This window comes from Mytilus edulis, chromosome 5 (assembly GCF_963676685.1).
Source record: "Mytilus edulis chromosome 5, xbMytEdul2.2, whole genome shotgun sequence".
NCBI lineage: Eukaryota > Metazoa > Mollusca > Bivalvia > Mytilida > Mytilidae > Mytilus > Mytilus edulis.
Window position 1 is genome coordinate 83,358,787 of NC_092348.1, and position 23,232 is coordinate 83,382,018.

Sequence of the window (23,232 nt, forward strand, 5' to 3'; positions counted from 1 at the left end):
ACATATACTCCGTATCTAGGCACTGCTGGAATATTGTTACCTATAAATGGAAATTTTACAATTGGGAAGCTGATATCATTTCTTTTGTAATAAGGATTTGTTTTCAACCAACCCTCAATGTCAATTTCTAGATGTAAGTAAAGATATGAGGTAGATTAACTGTATCTGTTGAATCCATTATCTTTAGTTTGATCGGGTAGATGCGTTCATCTTAGTCACCAATTTTGAATTATTTAGTGAGAGAACATCATCTATATAGCGGAAAGGGAAGTTAAAGGATATTGTTATCTTTTTATCTTTCTTCTTATTCTTTAGAAATTTCTGTATGGAGTCAGCTCCATAATAATAAAAGAACGGGTCGGTAAGAAGAAGGGCACACTTACATGTAGTTCATATGGGAATGTCGACAGTCTGGTGAAAAAAACTTTCTCAAAACATGACAAATGTTGTGTCAATCAAGAAATCAAGCATCTTGATAATGTCAGTTCCAGAGAATTTTTTGTTTGAATCTGAGTGATTCTTTACAAACTAGGATTTATCCCTACTCAAGACAAGATACTTGATTAAACGTTGGCCATTCTTTTTTATGAAACAAAGCAATACCAACTGTTTTGATTTGTCTTTTAGTTTGGAATGGGGAATACGTGCGTAGAGAGTAAAATAGTCAAATGTGTAAATATTATTGCAAGATGAAAGAGTCTTAGAATTATGTACGCTAAAAGATCTTTGGAATTTTAAAGTATCCACATCTGATTGACGCCACCTCTAGAATAGACAGTTACACAATACCTTTGAAGCCCGGCTTTTATTCCTGATAGAATATATGTTAATAATTCAGAAAGAGGTTTAGTAGAGGAATTGGAAGAACCAGCAATATACCGCTGTTTGTAAGGACATTTATGAAGTTTAGGTATCCAATGCAGTAATGAATTCATTTCTTTATCTTTCGTTGAAATTCCACGATTTTCTCTTTGGTAAGTGTCGTGAGAGTATGTTAAGTGTCCAATTGAATTGTCAATACCTTATTCCTTTACCAAGCAGTTTATTAAACTTTTCAGACATGGTGACTTGGATGAAAAGTCTCATTAGCACTCATACCACATCTTACTTATTTGAAATATACCATCGTCTGTCCATATTTTCACAAGCGAAGTACTACCAACTCAACCCAAAATAAAACCTTTATAGGTTGCGCTTCGTAAATACAGCTGATTCTCAAACCTCAACTCTTTTGGGGAGGATATATACTATTCATAGATAACTATTTTTTAACGTACTGGTTCCCAGTTATGATCTCCTTGTTGTATGTCGTAGAGACATGACTTGGTAATGCTACCAGTAAATATGCAGATGCTGTCAGTTAAATCAAAATCTGTGGAAATCCTAAAATTAAGGTAGGGGTAGTCAAACTTTTAATGTACGTTTAAACTCTTAGACGTTCGGGACATATAAACGTTGAAAATATGCCGTACAGCACTCTATTTTATTTTTGAAAAGAAATAGTAGTGCATATGAACTTACTATTCTAGGATATAATTTTTTCAAAACTTAATAGTAAAAGGGGTTCTATTCTAGCCGTTAAAGGATTTCCTATGTGCAATTGCATTGTGGATATATATAAAAATGCAACCTTTACCTTAAGTCTGGTTTATCTCAGTGATTTTATTTTTAAATTAACTCAAATATGAAGTTTTATAAAGCTTTCACAAAGATTGAGAAAATCCTGAACAATAACAATGATGACTCAGCATAAATTCACATTTTACAGTATGCTTAGCTTTTATTAAAGCCCTGAATGCAAAATTAATTCATAATGTATGCATATTTGTAAGTTAAATTGTTACGAAGTGCCTATATTAACTCTTCCCAGTCATTGAAACTCATAGATCCTGCCAGAATATTATTGGTTGAATGTTTTTTCTGTCAAAAACCTAAAAGATAGCCGTAACCCCCAAATGTGCTTTTGGCATGGCATACAGAAAAAATCAAGCTAGAAATACAAAAAAGAAATATCTAAAAAAAAAACTAACAATAGTATTGTACATGTATATTCTAAATATTTATTCAATATTTTATATTGCTAGAAACAGCAAAATAAATAAGAAAATTGAGGCCCAAGGGGTAATATAAAACAGAAAATAATGCCTACCCCTAGGTCATAAAACAAATAATTAAACTTGTAAATGTTATGATTTTTTCATCATTAAAGGTCTTTTGTATAATAAATAATAGCTGTGCTTGGAAGTTATGCAAAAATCAAATGTTGGCAGTCATTTCTATAAAACTTTTAATGCATTCACACATCAGATTTTCATAAATACAACTTTTGCAAATATGGCTTTGTTTAAACACTTATTATTCATAAATAAGCTAATTTATGTTAGATATATGATCAGCGATAATATAGTTGTGACACGATTTCTAACTGACCATTTGAGGCATAAATTGTAAATTTTCATTGAGAAATAGGTATACAGTAAGATGTGGACTGGAGACAGAGACAGGATTGAATACTTTATTCTTGAATGTTGGAATAATTATCTGCTACACATTACATTTATAGTATTCGGACATGCTTTCAATTTGTAATCAGAATAATTTCAAACAGGTTCTAAATATTTCATGTCAGAAAATATGCACAGCTAGCAATAATTAAAGTCTTGCTTTCAAATTCTTTGAAAAATTGTAACAGGGGTTGGGGTACAAAATGTACTGTAGAAGAACAATAAGAGTATATGCAGTGAATTCTTTAAGGCTACAATTCTGATAAATGAGTATTGTTTTGAGATAAAAAGGTGTTTTCGAGATTTTTCTATTTGAATAAATGTGAGTATATGAGCGTGAAAAAGGAGTCGTGCTCAATTTATTATAAAAATCAGGTCAAAAAGATTTATGCCATTCTTAATTGAAAACGGTATAAAATGTTAATGTAAATAAACACATGTGGACATCAACGGATGTAAACACTGGCACGTGCATCTTCGGACATCTGCGCATGGTTGGTAAACAAACATCACGTGATCTCATCTGTCGTCTGCTTCGGTGGTCACACACGCACACTGGTACCCTAATTCGACTGTGCCATAAATCCATTTAACCACGTTGTGCGCCGTTTTGTATACATTAAATAGGTAATATGTTGTGTCCACAATAGAAGAAAACAATAATATACAGGTAATGTAAATTCGGGACACAAAATATCATACGTCTGCAATTTTCTAGTTCCCGTGCAAATCTCCCTGGCCAATACAAAATATACATTGACCGCGAAATCACAATGACCAATCAAATACGTAAAAAGTAAAAACACAAAAATACTGAACTCCGAGGAAAATTCAAAAAGGAAAGTCCAAAATCAAAAGGCAAAATCAAAAGTCAAAACACATCAAACGAATGGATAACAACTGTCATATTCCTGACTTGGTACAGGCATTTTCTAATGTGTATATTGCTGACTTTCCTTTACACCCTTTTAATGACTAGAACTTGCTAAACATTCATATATTGTATATTCAAATATTCTTTATCTAATTCCCCTTCACCTTCTACGGAGTCAACTCCGACTTCTTCGTAATCCTTCTCAAGAGCAGCAAGATCTTCACGGACTTCTGAAAAATATATTTTTATTTTTGTTTATTGTCTTGCGATCAATCACGCCATACGATTTACCACTTCGTCACGATAATGCTTTGAATGCATTTGTACGTTTGGCACAATTTGTGGGCAATATTTATTTACGAAATACTTGTTCTGTAATATTTATATAATTACTTATTAGGGCATGATACAATATATGAACGTTTAGCAAGTTCTAGCCATTAAAAGGGTGTAAAGGAAAGTCAGCAATATACACTTTCGTGTGTAAGTGTTTTGTAAATGCAGCAACTGAAAATATAAACATATTTGTTCATGGTTATGCGTATCCATATACATTTCTAAATATGTTATTCTTGTACGTTTTATGGATTTCAGTTGTCATCAAACCCAAATTGAGAATGAATATGATGTATTGTATATATACATACTGGCAACGCATGCGCCATTGGAAGCCTTGTAATGGGTCGTCTTACATAGACATTTATTAGTACTGTCAGTATCTTGTTTACATTCAGTACTAGCGACTAGACAGTTGTCAGTAGGTCCAGGAGTACAGGTACCTTCTAAGGCAATCTCTGAAATGCAAACAGTTAAAGAAGTGAATAAAAATGACAAAATGCATGTAGCATATTGCATCTCCTCTTCATTGCAGATGTTTCGTCTTTTTTTAATTTTGAAATTACATTGCATTGACCTAGAGCTGTACATTAAGTTCCAAATGGTTATTTTAAAAAGAAGGTTACATACAGGAATTGCCATTTGATTATATAAAAAAGAAGATGTTGTATGATTGCCAATGAGACAATTCTCTGCAAAAGACATTTCAAAATTTTCCAGAATGAACGGTTTGAGTTTAACAGAAACTCTTCAACATAAAATCTTTTTTTTTTAATTGACCTAGTAATATTCAAAAATATAATTGTACAGAAGAAATACTTGTTAGACTTGAATCGACATACAATCAGTGTCCAATATTTGTACCTTCTAATCGACATTCGATGTGACGTGATGTGTTATCAAACCGATATCCGGTTGATCATTCTTCTCTCATTTATTTTTAGTTTATTTTGTTTAAATTAAAAATATCTTTTGGGACTAGCATCAAAGAAAACTAAGAAAAACATACCGTCATTACACTTCATTCCAAAACTTCGCAATACTCCGTATAAATGATACATAGCTGGATAATCAAGATGTTCGACTCAAGTGCTGACTACGATTCTTTCTACGGTACAAGATGCCCTTCAGAAATATTGTTATGATATATATTCAACCAGTGGTGTAAATTGGATGTGAATTCTCACAACTTCTAGAGATTTCTTCTAAATCGTAGATCACAATCTATGAATTTTGAAACTACATTTAGACCTTTGATTTTTACACTACTATTTCTCATGCTCAATTGAAAGATCGAATTCATCATTAGGCTGAACAGAAACCTTACTATAAAAAAGGAGTCGTGGATATAAATGTCTTGTTTTTGGTAACTAACATTCTTATTTTTTTAATAACTACGTCGATTTCCGAGAAAAGTCACTGAAGAGGATATTATGAAAATGCTGGCCTTTTTAAAATATACAATATATTTGCTAGGTTTAGAAGATAAATATTTTGACAGACAGTCGGCATTCCAATAAGTACTAAATAAACTCATCATAGATACCAGTATTAAATTTGTATTTACACCAGACTCGCGTTTCGTCTACAAAAGACTCATCAGTGAAGCTCGAATCCAAAACTGTTAAAAAGCCAAAATGTTCTGACTCCCGATCTACACGACTTCTTTTTACTTGTATTTCTGACACGTATTGTTATCTATGTTATTATTTTAGCCATATTATGTTTACATTGCCATACTTGCGCGTGGTTTGAGTGGCTAAAAAACAAGTTTAAGCCCATCATTTCTGTCTCAGAACGTCTTGTACCAAGTCAGGAAAATGGCAGTTGTTATCAAATAGTTGATTTCAATATATATCGGCGTTAGTTTTTTTGTTGAACTTCAGTGTTTCTGTCCTCTGAAAGGTGACGTGTTTCCCTCAGTTTCAGTTTGTAACCCGTATTTGTTTTCTCTCAATCGATTAATGACTGTTGAACAGTTTAATATACCTTACTGCTGTTTGTATTTGCCTATGTCTAAAACTGCTATAAAAGGGATCTTATGGTTTTCTTATTATCTTTTTAAAAATAAAAAGGACAAATATCAGAAAACGACAGTATAACAAAGTGAAAAGAAATCATTCTATGATCTACATGTACGTTGTCGTGTCCCTTCATATTCATAAATATAAATTAAATGGAGATATACAACAATTAAACAACAAACAAACGACAAAGATAAACAGCAACATACGTCAGCTAATGAACTAGCGGTTCCAACTTTTATTTCGTGCATTTCTTTGTTTTATTAATCACCGAGTGCTAGTGAAAAAGTGTGACGGATGCAAGAATTCCCGTAGCTTTAATATTAAACTCTATTTTAATTAGTTTGAATATTTTTATATCACCGTTCTTGTAATATAATTGAAATAACTTGAAATTGCATTATACAATAAATGAAAGTTTATGGTTTTTTTTTTGTTGGTTTTTTTTTTGGGGGGGGGGGGGGTTTAAATCTTTTCCTTACTAGAGAACTACATAATTTATGCCGGAAATTTTGATTCAAATGAAATATAATATATGGTATTTACATGTATGATTTTCAAAAATGAAACACAAAACTTAACATCGTTATAAAACCCCTGAACGTATTAATACATTGTGCTTTATTTGTTTAACAAAGCCCTAACGCTGAAATTGTACATTTTTTTAATTTTCATTTCATCAACATAAACATTGGATCCTTGGCTTTGATTCCTAGTGTGTGTTGATCAATCAAAAGAAATGATTAACACATTTTTTTACAACAGATTGAACCCATGTTACTATTCAGATACGATTACGTTCTTTTCTGATAAAGTTTTTCTGATATAGTTTATACATACTGGCAGCACATGCGTCGTTGCTGTCTTTGTAATGAGTTGTTTTACACAGACATTTATTAGCATTGTTAGTATCTGCTTTACATTCAGCGCTAGCGTCTAGACATTGGTCAGTTATTCCAGGTGTACAGGTAGCTTGTAATGCAATCTCTGAAATGAAACAAATTAAAACGATGAATAAGAAATGGCAAAAAGAAGATATTACTAAAGACAGCTCGTCTATCTTGAAGATTCCTTGTTTAAGTTTAGCTTATGTTTTATACAGATAATTCCCTAGACCCGATTGTACTATATTTCTTTAAATTGAATAAATATAATTTTTAACTAAGCAAACAAATTCTCTGACAGGGAGCATACATGCAGTGTAAGTGGCTATTTCTTGATTCATAATAAACATAAGTGTTTTTATTTGTTGTTCTTTTTACATATATGGCCATATTCTCAAAACAACAGTTGATTATTCAATAATTCATGAAAATACACATAAAATACTTTGATATCATTGTTTTTTTTGTAGATAATCAAGTTTCTTTTATTTCTATCAACATACTCTTATTCCAATATATAAAAGAAAAAATATAGCTTACTTGCTTTACAAAGATTATCAGTAGTATCAAAGAACTGGCTAACAGGTGTTGTGCACTGACATGTATCTGATGTACATTTCAGGGAATATAAGCAGGTACTGTCACCGATAGCTGTTACGCATACTCCTCCAAATCCGCTCTCTTAAAGTTAAGTTTCATTTCTTTGATTATGAAAAAAATTTAGTTCTGACATTATCGTATAATAATCTTAGTTGCAAATATATCTTTACTTTTCCATCAAATATATCATTAAGTTAGAGCAATGCTTATGAAGCATTAGTTTTCACTTGTTTTTTTTGTTTTTTTTTTTTTTTCATGCGGTTGCTTTGCGTGTCATTTTAAAAGAGACAAATATTGAATAAAAAAAAACGTTTCCGCTACGTTTATTTCACATTCTAAATTCTTACTTTACGTTTAACCAACTGACTGGCATAATTCTCGAGTAAATTCATTGGTATTTTGAAGTTGTAGGTCAAATTGATAGATTTAGGCTCACGTAACTGGCATTTGAATAACATTACGCATACATGTGTTATTTACAATGTTAAGGTCGCCAGTTATAACGTGGCCAGTCGAATTATATTTCTTTTGGGGAACTAGCACATGTGTAATCAGGAAGTTATAAAGACTGCAAGTCGTCAATATTGAGATCCTGAAAGACGTATATGCCAATGACAATTAAAGAATTGATTTGGTATAGGTATGCTAGATACTGTCTGATCCTAAAACATAGAGAAATATCTTCGTGTGAACTTATTTGTGATGAAGGATATTGCCAAAGTTATTCGGTTATTCTGTTTTTTCCTCCTATAATTGATGTGTTTTAATATAAACAAAATTAAATCAAAATTTTCATGGTTATTCAAAGTCAACGACCTTTCCATGGGTTTCATTTTAATCGAACGCATTGGACCCTCGCCTTTTATAGGCGTGGCGTTAATCAGATGTGGATACTTAAAAATGCCAAAGATCTTTTAAAGTACATACAATCTAACTCTCTTTCATCTTGTTATAGTATTAAAACATTTGACTTTTCTACTCTTTACACAAGTATTCCACATTCCAAACTAAAAGACAACTGATATGTTGCAGTTTGACTTTGTGACATATAAGACTTTACGTTAGCAACATTGTTAACTATCCTGTAACTGTGTCGTTTGCCCTTAATGTGACCTTCTAGGTCGTATAGATTGAAACGTAAAGAATGTATGAAGGATTTTTTTTAGTTTCAATATTACACAGTTCAATTTGTTGTACTGAGGTTTCTGCCGGTGTTTATTCCTTTCATTTGTCTCGAATTTGTGTTCAGATAAAGTTGACAAATTGAGTGTACTTATATTTTCTTCTTTCTTCTATGGTTTACTATAAAGGTATATATATGTCATCCCAGACGATAAGCTAACGCCTAGGCATTAAGTATTGCCTGACATGTTCAGGAATTAATCTTATTTCCTGAAATCTGATGATGATTATTCAACCAATTGCAATAAGTTAACTTTGTGTTTTGTGTTTATCTTCCAAATACATGTACATTCAGTGAAATATTCTGATGAATAATTCATTGTATAAATCATATGCCAAATAATAATACTGATATAAGAGATCTTTATATTTTAGTATGTTTTTGTATTCAAAACTCGTATTTCTTTTTAGTTTTTTTTTCTTCAACGATCAAGCCTGATTAGGATATTCGAAGATATAAAATGTTGCCAGTCATATCATCTTTTCATTGGTTTTTTATGTGTTTGCAAATTCTCGTCTTTTCACTTCTTAATCGAGATTATCATCATTAATGCATAAACAAGTTTTTCAAAATCTTTGCTGAATATAAATTTTAATCAGGGGAAAATAAGATCATATACCCAAAATTAAAGTACAATCATGGTAATTGGGTAAATATCAGACTTTCAAAATAAGAAAATATAAGGCAGCTATAGACTATTGAAATCTAAAATGGAATACTATTTTTTTACCATCGGAGGTCCGAAATAAAATTGAGAAAGGAAATGGTGAATATGTCAAAGCGACAACCACCCGACCATAGAGCAAACAACAGCCGAAGGCAACCAATGGGTCTTCAATGTAGCGAGAATTCCCGCACCCGTAGGTGTCCTTCAGCTGGCCCCTAAAATATGCATAATAGTACAGTGATAATGGACGTCATACTAAACTCCGAATTATACACAAGAAACTAAAATTTAAAATCATACAAGACTAACAAAGGCCAGAGGCTCCTGACTTGGGACAGGCGCAAAATTGCGGCGGGGTTAAACATGTTTATGAGATCTCAACCCTCCCCCTATACCTCTAGCCAATGTAGAAAAGTAAAAGAATAACAATACGCACATTAAAATTCAGTTCAAGAGAAGTCCGAGTCTGATGTCAAAAGATGTAACAAAAGAAAATAAATAAAATGACAATAATACATAAATAACAACAGACTACTAGCAGTTAACTGACATGCCAGCTCCAGACCTCAATTAAACTGATTGAAAGATTATGTCTTCATCATATGAATATCAGGTACAATCCCTCCCGTTAGGGGTTTAGTATCATACTATCATAAAATATATGAGAAGAACATAACCCGTGTCATGCCAACAACTGTTTTTTTAGAAATAAATGTGTTTAGTTCCGATGCAAAGACCCTATCAGTGAATCAATGTTAAAGCCAAAATATGCAATCTTTAATGACCTGACCACAGTATCGTAACTATATCCCCTTTTAATAAGTCTATTTAAAGGTTTTGTTAGTTTCTGAGACTAAAGTATAAGAGAATGATGAGGGAAATTTCAATTTTTTTGATATTATAGAGGACTTGTATGGTATGGGTGGGTGGGGATGGTGTAACACGAATAAGGAAATATGAGAAAAGCGGCAAGTTGTCATTTTAGACCGCAGAATTTAACAACATAAAACTGGCTTTGCAAATATCTTCCATGACTCTATTGCACTATTTCTTCCAGATTGTGAAGTTGATTTAATCGTTTTCCAATCAAAGTAAGATGGAAACTATATTTTTATAATCTTTGTTATTTTTTTAATATTTTCAAATTTTAAACTTGTCAATGATAAAAATATGAAAAGTCAAGAGAAAACATTTTCCCGCCAAACTTAAAATGGTTAATATCTCGAAAACAAGCACACGGGCCTTAATATTTTGTTCGCTCCTTTGGTTCCTTTATTAATCACTGATCTATATATAATAATGTTATAAAAAGCTTTTAATGTTGATACTAAGTAGCAAACTTTCTGAAATTCTTTTTATTTACTCTCATTTTCTTTTATGGCATTAATATTATTGCTGAAAGTTATTTGCAGGATTAAAGTTTAAATCCTAGGATTTAAGAGTAATGCCGAACCTTATTTAGGCAATAGACATACTGCATCGGTGTTAGCTTTTTTGGTAGGATTTAAGCTTAATTACTAATGTCACTTATTGTCGCTTTCATATACATTGTATACAAGTAAATATGCAAAAACAAAAGAAACCAGAAAACTATCATTATATAGTTCTATATCATAATTGACATCAGTTATCATTTAATAAGTACTTTAATTTTCTTATATAGAATAATATGATATTTTGTATACATACTGACAGCACAAGCTCCATTGGTGTCTTTGTAATGAGTTGTTTTACACAGACATTTATTAGCATTGTCAGTGTCTGCTTTACATTCAGCGTTAAAGTCTACACATTGATCAGTTGGTCCAGGTGTACATGCAGCTTCTAATACAATCTCTATAATGCGAACAGTCAACACGATAACTTAGGCATGATAAAACTACATATAATAGTTAAACATCTGGCTTTGCGGTCATAAAACTTTCGAGCACGATTTTTGTACTCAGACTCGAGAATCAACCAATCAAAATGCTAGATTTCATGTTTCGAGCATGATTTTTGTGCTCCGAGCACTGAGCAAAGTTTTATGACTTCAACCCCTGGTCTATGTTTAAGATGTGTGTTTTTTTTTTTATATTTTTTCAATGTTTGCATACACTGCAGAATTCTTGGAGCTGTATACGGGCAGTTCTAATCGTTTTTTTTTCTTCAGAAAATACAATAGTGTACCATATGAGAATGATCTCCCTGCCCTTCCAGAGCACCTTAGATCACCCCTAGTTTTTGGTGGGATTCTAGTAGCTTAGGTTTAATTTTCTATGTTTTTATGTGTTTTGAAAATTATTGTTTGTCTGTTTGTCCTTTTTCATTTTTAGCCATTGCGTTGTCAGTGTTTTATATATGAATTTGAATGTCCCTCTGGTATCTTTAGCCCCTCTTTTCTACCTATGTCCGATGCATGCATTTTCAAGACAATTGAAATACAAAACAAAAGTACTACAGATAGTCACATGATGAAAGGGGATATTATCCACGTTTAACGTCGTATGGTCTTATGTGTAAATTATTATGAAATGTTTGAAGTTTCATTGGTTTTCATAAATAATTGTCGTTCAAAGTTTGGTAAGTTTTTTTTTCGGGGAATATGGAATTAAATAATAACTGCCTTTTGATTCTGTAAATAGGAGGTTACACTTAATCAAACAAAAACCGATATTCACTCCGGCCGTTCAAAAGGTTCAGTAGTTAGTTTGTAGCAGTAAACCTCTTAAAGATAATTTCACGTGACTTCGTACTGATTTAAGTATTATATGAGGATGTTTACACGTGACTTCGTTACTGATTTAAGTATCATTAGAGGATGTTTACTTACTCGTTGTGCATACAGTTGCACTAGATTTGTAATAAGTTCCAACACATTTACATGTACCACTGACACATTCTGAGTTGGTCGACGCGCAATCTGTATCTCCGGTAGGACAAGCTTCATCGACATTTGCAGCTAGAATAAATTAATAGCTAATTACGATTTAAGGAATCGTGATTTAGTTTGCTGTCGAATAACTGTTTGTTTCGCTGACGTAAACAGGTTTTACATAAAATAACATAGCGCCAACGAATACATTAACATGCCGCAAGACAGTTGCCACATCTAATAAAAAAAATGTCTCATTTACAATTTACAAAAGCGTGATTCAATTTCGATACTCATTTATTGAATAAAAGAAAGAGTAATGGAAATATTCTAAGTACTCTTATGTTAGTGATTTACAAAATATATAAAAAAAAATGTTAAAGAAGGATATTTTGTTTTTCTATCACTTTTAAGATTAATTTAAACGAAAAGGTTCGACCACTGCTATTATAGTAAAAAATTGTAAGATATGTCATTCTTTAAACATTTAGCAACTTACACTGATACATGTTAACAAAAAAATGTATAGTCATATATGTATTTGTGATGTTACGGTGCAGTTATTATATGCAAATAAACCTTACTATAACTTAGAAATAATTGCAAGAAACTGCATTATCCGAAAAGATATTCTATTCTCCAATTGAACCTTTTTTGCAGTTTTTGCAGTGATTTCTCAATTAAAAGAAGTATAAAAGAGGGACGAAAGATACCAAAGGGACAGTCAAACTCATAAATCTAAAACAAACTGACAACGCCATGGCTAAAAATGAAAAAGACAAACAGAAAAACAATAGTAAACATGACACAACATAGAAAGCTAAAGAATAAACAACACGAACCCCATCAAAAACTAAGGGTGATCTCAGGTGCTCCGGAAGGGTAAGCGGATCCTGCTCCACATGTGGCACCCGTCGTGTTGCTTATGTGATTACAAAATTTTAATTCGGTATATAGTCTAATTCGGTAGGTCACATTCATGAAAGGGAAGGGAAGTGTAGTTACGACGTAAGGAACATATCCGATATCATTTGTGAAACGGTTATTCCATAACGGTCAACCAACTCGTGATGGCGTCCGTAAAATTTACGAAGGGATGATTTCAACTTCACCATTTGAAACTCTTGGTTTAATAGCTTTTTTGTGAGCAGCAACCCTCTATCACGAAAATCATGATAGGAAATGCAAGCACGGGAATATCGTATCAATTGGGAGATATATACCCCGTATGCAGGTGCTGCTGGAATGTTGCTACTTAGAAATGGAAAGTTCACAATTGGAAAGCTGAAATCATCTCTTTTGTCGTAAAGTTTTGTTTCAACCGACCCTCATTGTCAATTTCTAGATGTAAGTCAAGATATGAAGCCGACTTAATTGTACATGTATCTGTAGTATCCTGTATCTCTAGTTCGATGGGATAGATGCGTTCCACATAGTCACCAAATTTTGAATTGTTTAGTGAAAGAACATCATCTATATAGCGGAAAGTAGAGTTAAAGGATATTGCTAACTTCTTATCTTTCTTCCTAAGAAGTTCCTGCATGAAGTCAGCCTCATAATAATAAAGAAACAAGTTGGCAAGTAGAGGGGCACAGTTTGTTCCCATTGGAATGCCGACAGTCTGTTGAAAAACACGTCCTCCGAACGTAACAAATATGTTGTCAATCAAGAAAGGTCAAAGCAAATATATAAAACCATGGCCAACTAAAATGATTCCAATTACGAATATTTGACAGATTTGTATCTTATGCACATCTAAAGTATGTTATTTTGATAGATTGGTGATAGTTTTTGACCTCCATGTTTTAATTGGCCGAAATAAAGCTGTGTCTTGTCATATATTCTTTAATGAACTTTGATTGAAATTTGACATATGATAAAACAATGAACACCAGCACCATACCTGAACATAACTCGACAGTTAAAAGGCTTAGTAGACAAATAACCAACTGTACTGACTTCTTGACCTGAAATTTTAAGACAAAAATCTCAATACGAATAAGCATTTGCAAAGATAATGGTTTCGTGCATGTCAAAAACGGGCACTGTATCATAGTTTTGATTGCGTAATTTGTATTACATCATCTAGTTTCTATAAATATATATATACTGTTATGATGAAGATTAATTTAATTGTTATTCATCTTTTCTTGTATATTTTAATGAAAAGTTGATCTAAGCTTAGGTTATAGTATGGAATTAACATTGTTATCTAAACAACTGTCCTGTAACTTTAGTTCTTAAAAAATGTCAGATTCAAACCTCGTTCATTCTTAAATGATGTATGAAAAATTGAAATTTTTAAAATTTGGAGATGTGTGTTTGAAGTTGTTTTTTTTTAGGGAAATACAGTTTTGTTGGAAACAGATATATAATTGGTTGTATTCCCGATAATTTTTTTTCTAGTTCTTTGTAACGTTTATTGTCTTGAACATCCAAATTTGCTTGTCAGATCTTGATCGTTTGTATTATTCATACTTAATATATAACTATGCCTTTGAAGTTCTTTTTAGTAATTCGTCGGGGTCCACTTAGCCATTTGAATTTCTAATGTTTACTTGAATTTGAACGTATATAACTGTGATGCCTTTTTCAAGACATAACTGTAAAGTTAACACCACATTGTTTTTTTTCCATTGTTCTATATGGAAATTTATGTCTTTGTACATATAGTCATAAGAATGAGAATTAACAGTTATGATTGACAATGTACAGATTCTACATGGCATGGTACATGTAGTTGTAGTTTTGAACCGGGCAACCCTGCATTTTTGAAGAAATTAAGTGAGAAAAAAAACACTTTCTGAACGGTAACAATGAGAATTAACATTTGCATAACCAATTGCACAAAGATAACTCTTATCTTCTGTTATATAACTTTTTTCCAAAGATAACAATATTAATATTATATATAATGCAGATGTTACAGTAATTAATACGAGTAATCCTAACAGAAAAAAATTGCGAAATATCTTCTTTCTTTTTCATTGTTCTGCTTATCTTAATATATTCATGCTCAATGTTATCAGAAAGTTCTAAATATTTGTTGAAATTGTCATATTTTAGCAAATATAAAAATATTAGCCAAATCAAACATTATCTACCTTTCCAACAGTCAGCAGGATTGAAGAACATCAGTTGTTTGACCTATTAGTCAAATGCGTTTTGTTTAAATATACTTTTTCACTTTTTTTGGTCTTTTGGAAAATGCTGTTTGTGCTGTATTTAGACCCTTCTACAACGAAATTTGTTTTACATGCACACGTATAAAAATTGCGGTTTTTATCCAACGCAATCATAGGTTTGAACGAAGTTTTCAATTTAGACTTGTTTATATTTTTTCGTTTGGGCTTGTATCATATTTTCCCTCCGGTTTATATGATCCGTTCATCCTATATTGACTCTTCAAATTCAAGAGTCTATCTAAAATTGAGATTAAATTATATGGCCTTCCAAATACCGTTTAGATCCCTAACATCACTGAAGAGACATGTATTGTCGAAATCCGGATCTGATGTAAAAAAGAGATATTGACACCTTATGTTTGTGGCATAACATCTTGGCCACAAGTTTATATTTTTCTGTTTATTATTAAATTTAAATTGAAATCCATTTTGTTACATCTTGTGATTAATTTTATTTGACAATCGACAATGGCAGTCAGCAGGGTTAAAGAACATCAGTTGTTCGACCTGTTAGTCAAATGCGTTTTGTTTAAATATACTTTTTCACTTTTTTGGTCTTTTGGAAAATGCTGTTTGTGCTGTATTTAGACCCTTCTACAACGAAATTTGTTTTACATGCACACGTATAAAAATTGAAGTTTTTATCCAACGCAATCATAGGTTTGAACGTAGTTTTCAATTTAGACTTGTTTGTATTTTCTCGTTTGGGCTTGTATCATATTTTCCCTCCGGTTTATATGATCCGTTCATCCTATATTGACTCTTCAAATTCAAGAGTCTATCTAAAATTGAGATTAAATTATATGGCCTTCCAAATACCGTTTAGATCCCTAACATCACTGAAGAGACATTTATTGTCGAAATCTGGATCTGGTGTACAAAAGAGATATTGACACCTTATGTTTGTGGCATAACATCTTGGGCACAAGTTTATATTTTTCTGTTTATTATTAAATTTAAATTGAAATCCATTTTGTTACATCTTGTGATCACTTTTATTTGACAATCGCCAATGGCAGTCAGCAGGGTTAAAGAACATCAGTTGTTCGACATGTTAGTCAAATGCGTTTTGTTTAAATATACTTTTTCACTTTTTTGGTCTTTTGGAAAATGTTGTTTGTGCTGTATTTAGACCCTTCTACAACGAAATTTGTTTTACATGCATACGTATAAAAATTGCGGTTTTTATCGAACGCAATCATAGGTTTGAGCGTAGTTTTCAATTTAGACTTGTTTATGTATATATATATATATATATATCAAACGTCTGAATAATAGTCAACGATTTTTCCCATGTGGGAGCTGGATCGTTACAAGTAACGATACATGTACACAATAAAATAAATTATATAAACGCCTAACACGTGTGCATAACAACACCAATGATATAAAAAAGAACTATAAATGTAATTATTTATAAATATTTCGGATAACAGATATCCTTCGTCAGTCAGATTCTGATGTTAAATGAATCATCTTTGAGTCTTCTTAGATTAAACTTTTACTAAATCTTGAAATTTATACAATAAAAAAGGCAAACCGAACATCAGTTAAGACGCTTGCACCATTCTAAAATTTTGTTGAATATGACATAGGTTATATGACTAATTACATCAGAGAGTTCAAATATATGCTTTAAATAAAAATAAAAATGTGCAATGTGAACTAGCACAATTTTAAAGCTTTAACGGTGTCGATATTATGATGTTACAAGAAAGATTGCGTCAATAAGAATTCCAAATAAACAGCAATGAACAGACTAAATTTCTAAATATTTCAGGTTTGACAACTGTAGTGTAGTTACATTAGAGTCTGCGATGTTTAAAACAAACGGCCGTTAAAATATAATTACAAATTTTGACTAAAGTAAAATAGTTGGACGTGGCTTGGTACTTATACATCCCTCAAAAAATTAAGCAATTTAAATTGTTATATTCAACAGATTTATTTTAGAGATGAGTAAGGTAAAGAAATAGAAACGGAGACTGTAATAATAAGTAATATAACCCAGATGTGAAGCACTGCATGGGGTCGAACTACATCTTCTCATTTATCCCATTTGGTGCCAAAGTTGTTAATTTTCTTATCCAAAATCTTTCCAGAGTAAGTCTATCCTCTCTAGACCAAGCAGAGTTGTGGTCAATGATAGTAATGGTCAGTCGATTGAGATCTGCCTTAGTGTGGCCAGGGGATCTCAAATGTCGACTAAGAGGGAGGTCTGGCTTGCATTGGTAGTCGCTATGATGACCGTTCATTCGTTTGTGAAACGGCTGATCTGACTCGCCTACATACTGTTTACCACATTTACACTGTAGGAGATACACAACATTTGAAGTCTTGCAATTAACATTGCAAAATATGGTGTATTCTGTACCAGTGGAGTGACTTTAAAAGTCTGGGTATCCAGTATTTGTTTGCAAGGCAGACATCGTTTGTTTCCACAACCCTTACAAGAGCCCACTGACGAAGAGCCTGCTTGAGAGGATAACTCAGCTTTCACCAGCAAGTCTTTAAGGCTTTTGGGCCTGCGGAAAGCCAGTACAGGTGGCTCGGGAAAGATCTTGGATAGTTGAGGATGTTTTTCGATATCTTTCCAACTTTCGCGGATAAGGTGAGACAAGTTGTCAAATTTTGGATGGTAAGTCAACACAAAAGGCACCCTCCTGTTGACCTTTTTGACTTTATATTGTAAAAGTTCATTTCGGCTGATGTTGCTAGCACGAGAAAAACCTTTATCAATGTCTTTCCTTTTGTAGCTTCGATATTTTAGGTGACCGCGAAGTTCTTGTAGTCGTTTTTTGGCAACATCGTTGGTGGAACAAATCCTTTGTATTCGTATGGCCTGGCTGTAGGGAATGCTCTTGGTGCAATGTTTAGGGTGACAACTTGAAGGAGACAGATATTGATGTTTGTCTGTGGGCTTGCAATACAGATCTGTAAATATGTTTCCATCCCTCACTTGCGTTGTAGTGTCAAGAAATGTGATCTTAGAGTCAGAGATTTCATATGTGAATTTTATTGAAAGATGGGCACCGTTGGCATGTTGAATAAACAAATCTAGTTCTTGTTCAGTATTATCCCACTTCATGTCAATATCGTCAATAAATCGGAACCAAGAGAGGGGTTGATAAAGAAAAGAATTCAGAATTCTCTGTTCTAATTTCCCCATAAAAATATTGGCATAAGGCGGGGCCATCTTTGTTCCCATTGCTGTTCCATTAACTTGGAGAAAGTGTTCACCATTGAATGTGAAGTTATTGCATTTTTATACCAAAGTTAGAAGCTGGATGAGACATTCAGTTGGTGGATGTAAGGTGTTACGAGAGTTTCAGACTTCCCTACAGGCTTCAATACCATCGTCATGGGGGATATTAGTATAGAGGGAGGTAACATCAAGCGAGACAAGGATCGTTTCAGGTGGGAGAGGGTTCAAAGATTCCATTTTTTTAAGATAATGTGTTGTGTCTTGTATATATGATGGTAAATTTTCTACGTGTGGTCGGAGATGAAAGTCAATAAATTCTGATATTTTCTCTGTAGGGTGGTCATTGGCGGAAACAATTGGTCTACCTGGATTATTGACTTTATGTATTTTGGGAAGAAGATAGAAACGCCCCGGCTTTGATTTTTCCGGTTTTAGATATTTAAATGTGGTTTCATCAATATGTCCCTGTTCACACATATTTTTCAGGTTTGTGGTGATCTCTTTGCTAAATTGAGGGGTGGGGTCAGAGTCTAATTTCTTATAGAATCTCTCATCAGAGAGTGGACGTTCCGCCTCTTGAATGTAGTCACATCTGTCCATGACGACAACAGCGCTACCTTTATCTGCTTGTTTAATTATAATGTCGTCTCTGTTTTTAAGTAACCGCACAGCTTCGTTTTCTTCAGAAGATAAATTGTTGCATGTTTGGGAAGTAGCAGTGGACAGATGTGTTACGTCGGATTTAATTTTGTCAATAATGTGTTCTAAAGTAGCACATTTACTGGGTTTAGGAATTCATGAACTTTTTTTCCTGAATCTGGGAATATCGACATCTTCTTGGTCGTCATCTGAGTCGAGATCACTTGTGTCACTATCAGTGTGACTTTTTGTGGTGTCCTTAGAAAAATATTCCTTGATTCTGAGGGATATTGCTAACTTGTCTAGGTCATCTTCCAAAAGTATAGAATCTATTTTGCCCGGCGTGGGACAAAAAATCAGACCTTTTGACAGTACCTTAGTTTCGGTCTCCGACAAAGCTACTGCAGACAAATTGACTACAGTGTTTGTAGAGTTCATACAGCCTTGTTTTTTTCTCCTGAATCGGCGATTCCGGGATTTTTTTCCGGTTATGATGGTACGATTGAGAGTTAAGGTGGTCTGCTCTCTAACAACAGTGTCTAAAAGTACACCGTCTCGTTTAAATTTATTAACTTGTTTTTTGTGTAATTTCCGGGATTCAATGCGCCAGATGTCATGGAGGCGCTCGTTGATGTTGAGCAATTCAGGACCGGAAAGATTTTGGCATGATTTATTGTAAAGATGGTTATAACTAGTTTGTAAATTTAAATGTTTATGAGACGCCTCAGTGTGTAATAGATCCATCAATTTCACGGAACGACTGTGGAGAATATTATTCCATCTATCCATAAATCTGATAGATTTTTCACCGGTGGTAAGGGGTGAGGCTTTCAAAATAAGCCCAATCGGAACGATACCCTGAGATAGATAAGTTTTTAAATTTGATACTTGATGTTCGGTTTTAACTATTTTAAGACTCAAAGCTCTAAGCTTTTAAAAAAAGACATAATTTGCCTGATGGTAATAGTCAACGATTATATATATATATATATATACAACTCGTCTAAACATCAAGCCAACAATGTCAGATCTGTAAATTTGCTTTCGATTAAACTGAAATCGTTTCTGTATCTGTTGTATACCACATGTAGCATATGTCGTCTGTACACTAAATCAATGGTTTTATGTTTTATAAAACTTGAATAACGACAAAATATACAAAAGAGATTTTAACTGATATACATGTATCTATAATTGCATGAGTAATGATGTCATTAGATAAATTAGGTTTTAAATTTGTATAATAGATATAATGTATGGTGCAGTGAATTTTCGTAGTACAAAGTTTTCAAACGAACATAAAGTATAAATTGCTTATGATTATTTTTATTTTTCATAAAAGAAGAGTTTTTTTTTCAATTTATAATCACCGAAAAAAATGTATTAAAAAATGTTTTTATAAATTTTATCAAAATTATAACAAATTAAAATCAAATATGCATCCGACATTGAATAACTTGTAGCCTTGTTACGGTTCGTTTCGTCATATTTTATCTTTGTTTCATTTCTGGGGCACTTTACAGGAACCACAAAGTAAATTTTGTTACTTTTGAGTATAGCTGATAAAGCTTTATTGTCGCTATGAAATCTGAAGCTTTGCAATATATATTTAGAAACATGAATATGAGTTTACTCCAGAAACATTAATGGTCGGGTTGTTGTCTTTTCGACATATTCCTTATTTCAATTTTAAATGACGTACCAATATGATATCATGTTTGTTTTGTACTCCAGTATATTGTATTATTGTATTTCAATGTGTAAACGATTAAAACACATTGTCAACGTGGTGCACCCGACAAGTTTAAAGACGAGCACAATGACACATTGTTTTAAAAGGTTATATGTGCTCGGGAAACACATATTTTTTTTATGGGCTCCATATATAAAGATATTTTGGTGCAAAATTTAGACGAAATTATATAGAAATATATAAAAAGACTGGTCGCATGTCATTGTTATAAAAATAAGGAGTAGTGGTATGATTAAATAAGGAGTAGTGGTATGATTCCCAAAGAGATAACTATCCAACAAAGTTCCAATGAAATGGATACAATCAATTCCTGGAAACTGTACAACCTTCAACAATGAGAAAACCCAAACTAAAACAATCAATGGACATAGCAAAAAATAAACCCAACAAACAAATAACACAGACTAGATGGGTTGAAATTATTTTAGCCACTCTCGAGATCCAAAACGGCAGCACCATTATTATATGTTTTTCTCAATATTACATGGATCTTTTTCTCATATTCATCGAGCTTTAATACATTGTTTTAATAAGTTCAGTTATATGTTTTGAACAATGTCTGTTGTTGTGTAAGTTGTTGTGTGAAACTCTTGTTAGTATGTTTCTATCCTTTTCAATCATGCCATTGGAATTCTCATTTGCTTATGGTTTGTCTTTGGGTTGGACCTCGTAACGACTCTAATACCATCAAACCCTACTTGTGAAAAATATTAATTTCTTGACGGTTTATGTTTACATGTAATGGTTGCAAAGAAACCGGTCTAAATATTCACAATTTCTATCATTAATTGTCAATGAAATATAATACTGAACCTCATCGGTTTAAATTTTATGCGCAGTTTTGTAAGGTGTTGTATATAATTGATCATAGCAAATAAATTTAAAAACAAAATATATTGGTATGAGGAATGATTGGTTGTTTGACAGATACTACAGCATTCAGTGGCAAAAATTACATGCATATTCAGATCGATCAGAATGAAATTGAGAATGGAAATGGGGAATATATGATATAATTAAATACCCAAATTACGTGCTTCTCGAAAAACCATCACCAAGTTCGCTGTAAAGGAGGGGCGAAAGATACCAAAGGGACAATCAAACGCATAGATAGAAAATAAACTGACGTCATGGCTGAAAAAGAAAAAGACAAACAAACAAAAACTGGGGATGATTTCAGGTGCTCTGGAAGGGTAAGCAGAGCCTGCTCCACATGTGGCACCCGTCGTCTTGCTTATGTGATTTTAAATTCGGTAAATATTGTAATTCGGTAGGTCCCATTCGTGAAAGGGAAGGGGATTGTAGTTACGACATCAGGAACATATCAGATATCATCTGTGACACGGTTATTCCATAATATTCAACTAACTCGTGATGGCGTCCGTAAAAGTTACAAAAGGATGATTTCAACTTCACCATTTGGAACTCTTGGTTTAATAGTTTCCTGGTGAGCAGCAACCCTCCATTAAGGAAATCATGATAGAAAAAATACAAGCCCGGGAATATTGTATCAATTGAGAGATATATTCTCGGTTTGCAGGCACTATTGGAATGTTCCTACATAGAAACGGAAAGTTCATAATTGGGAAGTTGAAATCATCTCTTTTATCGTAAAGCGTTGTTTTCAACCGACCCTTATTTTAAGTTTAAAAGAGTAAACTAATGTTACATTAATATTCCATGCTTGACACTGTCGTCATTTGAAAAAGGCGAAAACAAGACATATAAAATTCTCCTACCTAGACAATATTTTTTACAACAATGTGACTATACGTGGCTCTTCAAGATTTAAATATGACACTTAAATTGTGAATGTATGTGCAATCCGCAATCACAAAGGTAATAGATATTTGGTGTTTTAAAATCTACAGGGAACTCTTAAAATTCAGTGAAAACAATGAGACAATATGTATCAGAGCAATCATAGGTCATCGTACGGCCTTTAGCAATGAGGAAAAACACACCCGATACAATCAGCTACATTGTATGTGAAAGGATTTGACTCGAAAATGTGAAACATCTCAAACAAGAAAACGGCCTGCATTGTAATTTAAAACAATCAAATTTACAAAAACGCAAATAAGATAAAACTACGACAACCCCTGAATTGCAGGCTCCGGACTTGTCACAGGTGTATAAAGAATGTTGCGATGTGTGCAAACAACTCTTCCTTTTTTTCTTTTTTGCTGCTGTTATTATTGACATTGTTGTTGTTGTTTAATAGTTGTTGATGAAGTAAACAATTATAGTTTATAATTATTCTAAAACAAAACTGGAAAAAAATGAACTATTGCATTAGTCACAAGCCCCACCCTGAGTCTCGTCGATTATTCTGAAACCGCCATAAAATATTATCCAACATTTTTTCTTAAATTCAAACTCACCATCATGTCAATTTTTAGTAAATAATCCGAATCCTTATAATAACAAACTTAAGTTTACTATTAAAAAAGATACCACAACTAGTATGTCATCAGCGTGTTAATTGTGTGTTAAATGACACATCTTCGTCGAGCAAATCATT

General features: G+C 32.7%; 1 protein-coding gene across 2 annotated transcripts; it reads right to left on the reverse strand.

Annotated features, from left to right (window-relative positions):
* Positions 1-1,750: 1,750 nt before the first annotated feature.
* Positions 1,751-23,222, reverse strand: LOC139524647 (slit homolog 1 protein-like). Of its 2 annotated transcripts, none has more exons than XM_071319603.1 (8): positions 23,093-23,222; positions 13,830-13,893; positions 11,885-12,013; positions 10,762-10,908; positions 7,163-7,303; positions 6,579-6,725; positions 4,026-4,172; positions 1,751-1,990 (listed from the first exon to the last, which is right to left on the reverse strand). In XM_071319603.1, the coding sequence occupies exons 1-8, from the start codon at positions 23,096-23,098 to the stop codon at positions 1,986-1,988; spliced, it is 786 nt and encodes a 261-aa protein (XP_071175704.1). In that variant the 5' UTR covers positions 23,099-23,222; the 3' UTR covers positions 1,751-1,985. The 2 variants fall into 2 exon arrangements, with proteins under 2 accessions (XP_071175704.1, XP_071175703.1); XM_071319602.1 differs by lacking the exon at positions 1,751-1,990 and adding an exon at positions 2,836-3,608.
* Between the last annotated feature and the right edge of the window lie 10 nt (positions 23,223-23,232).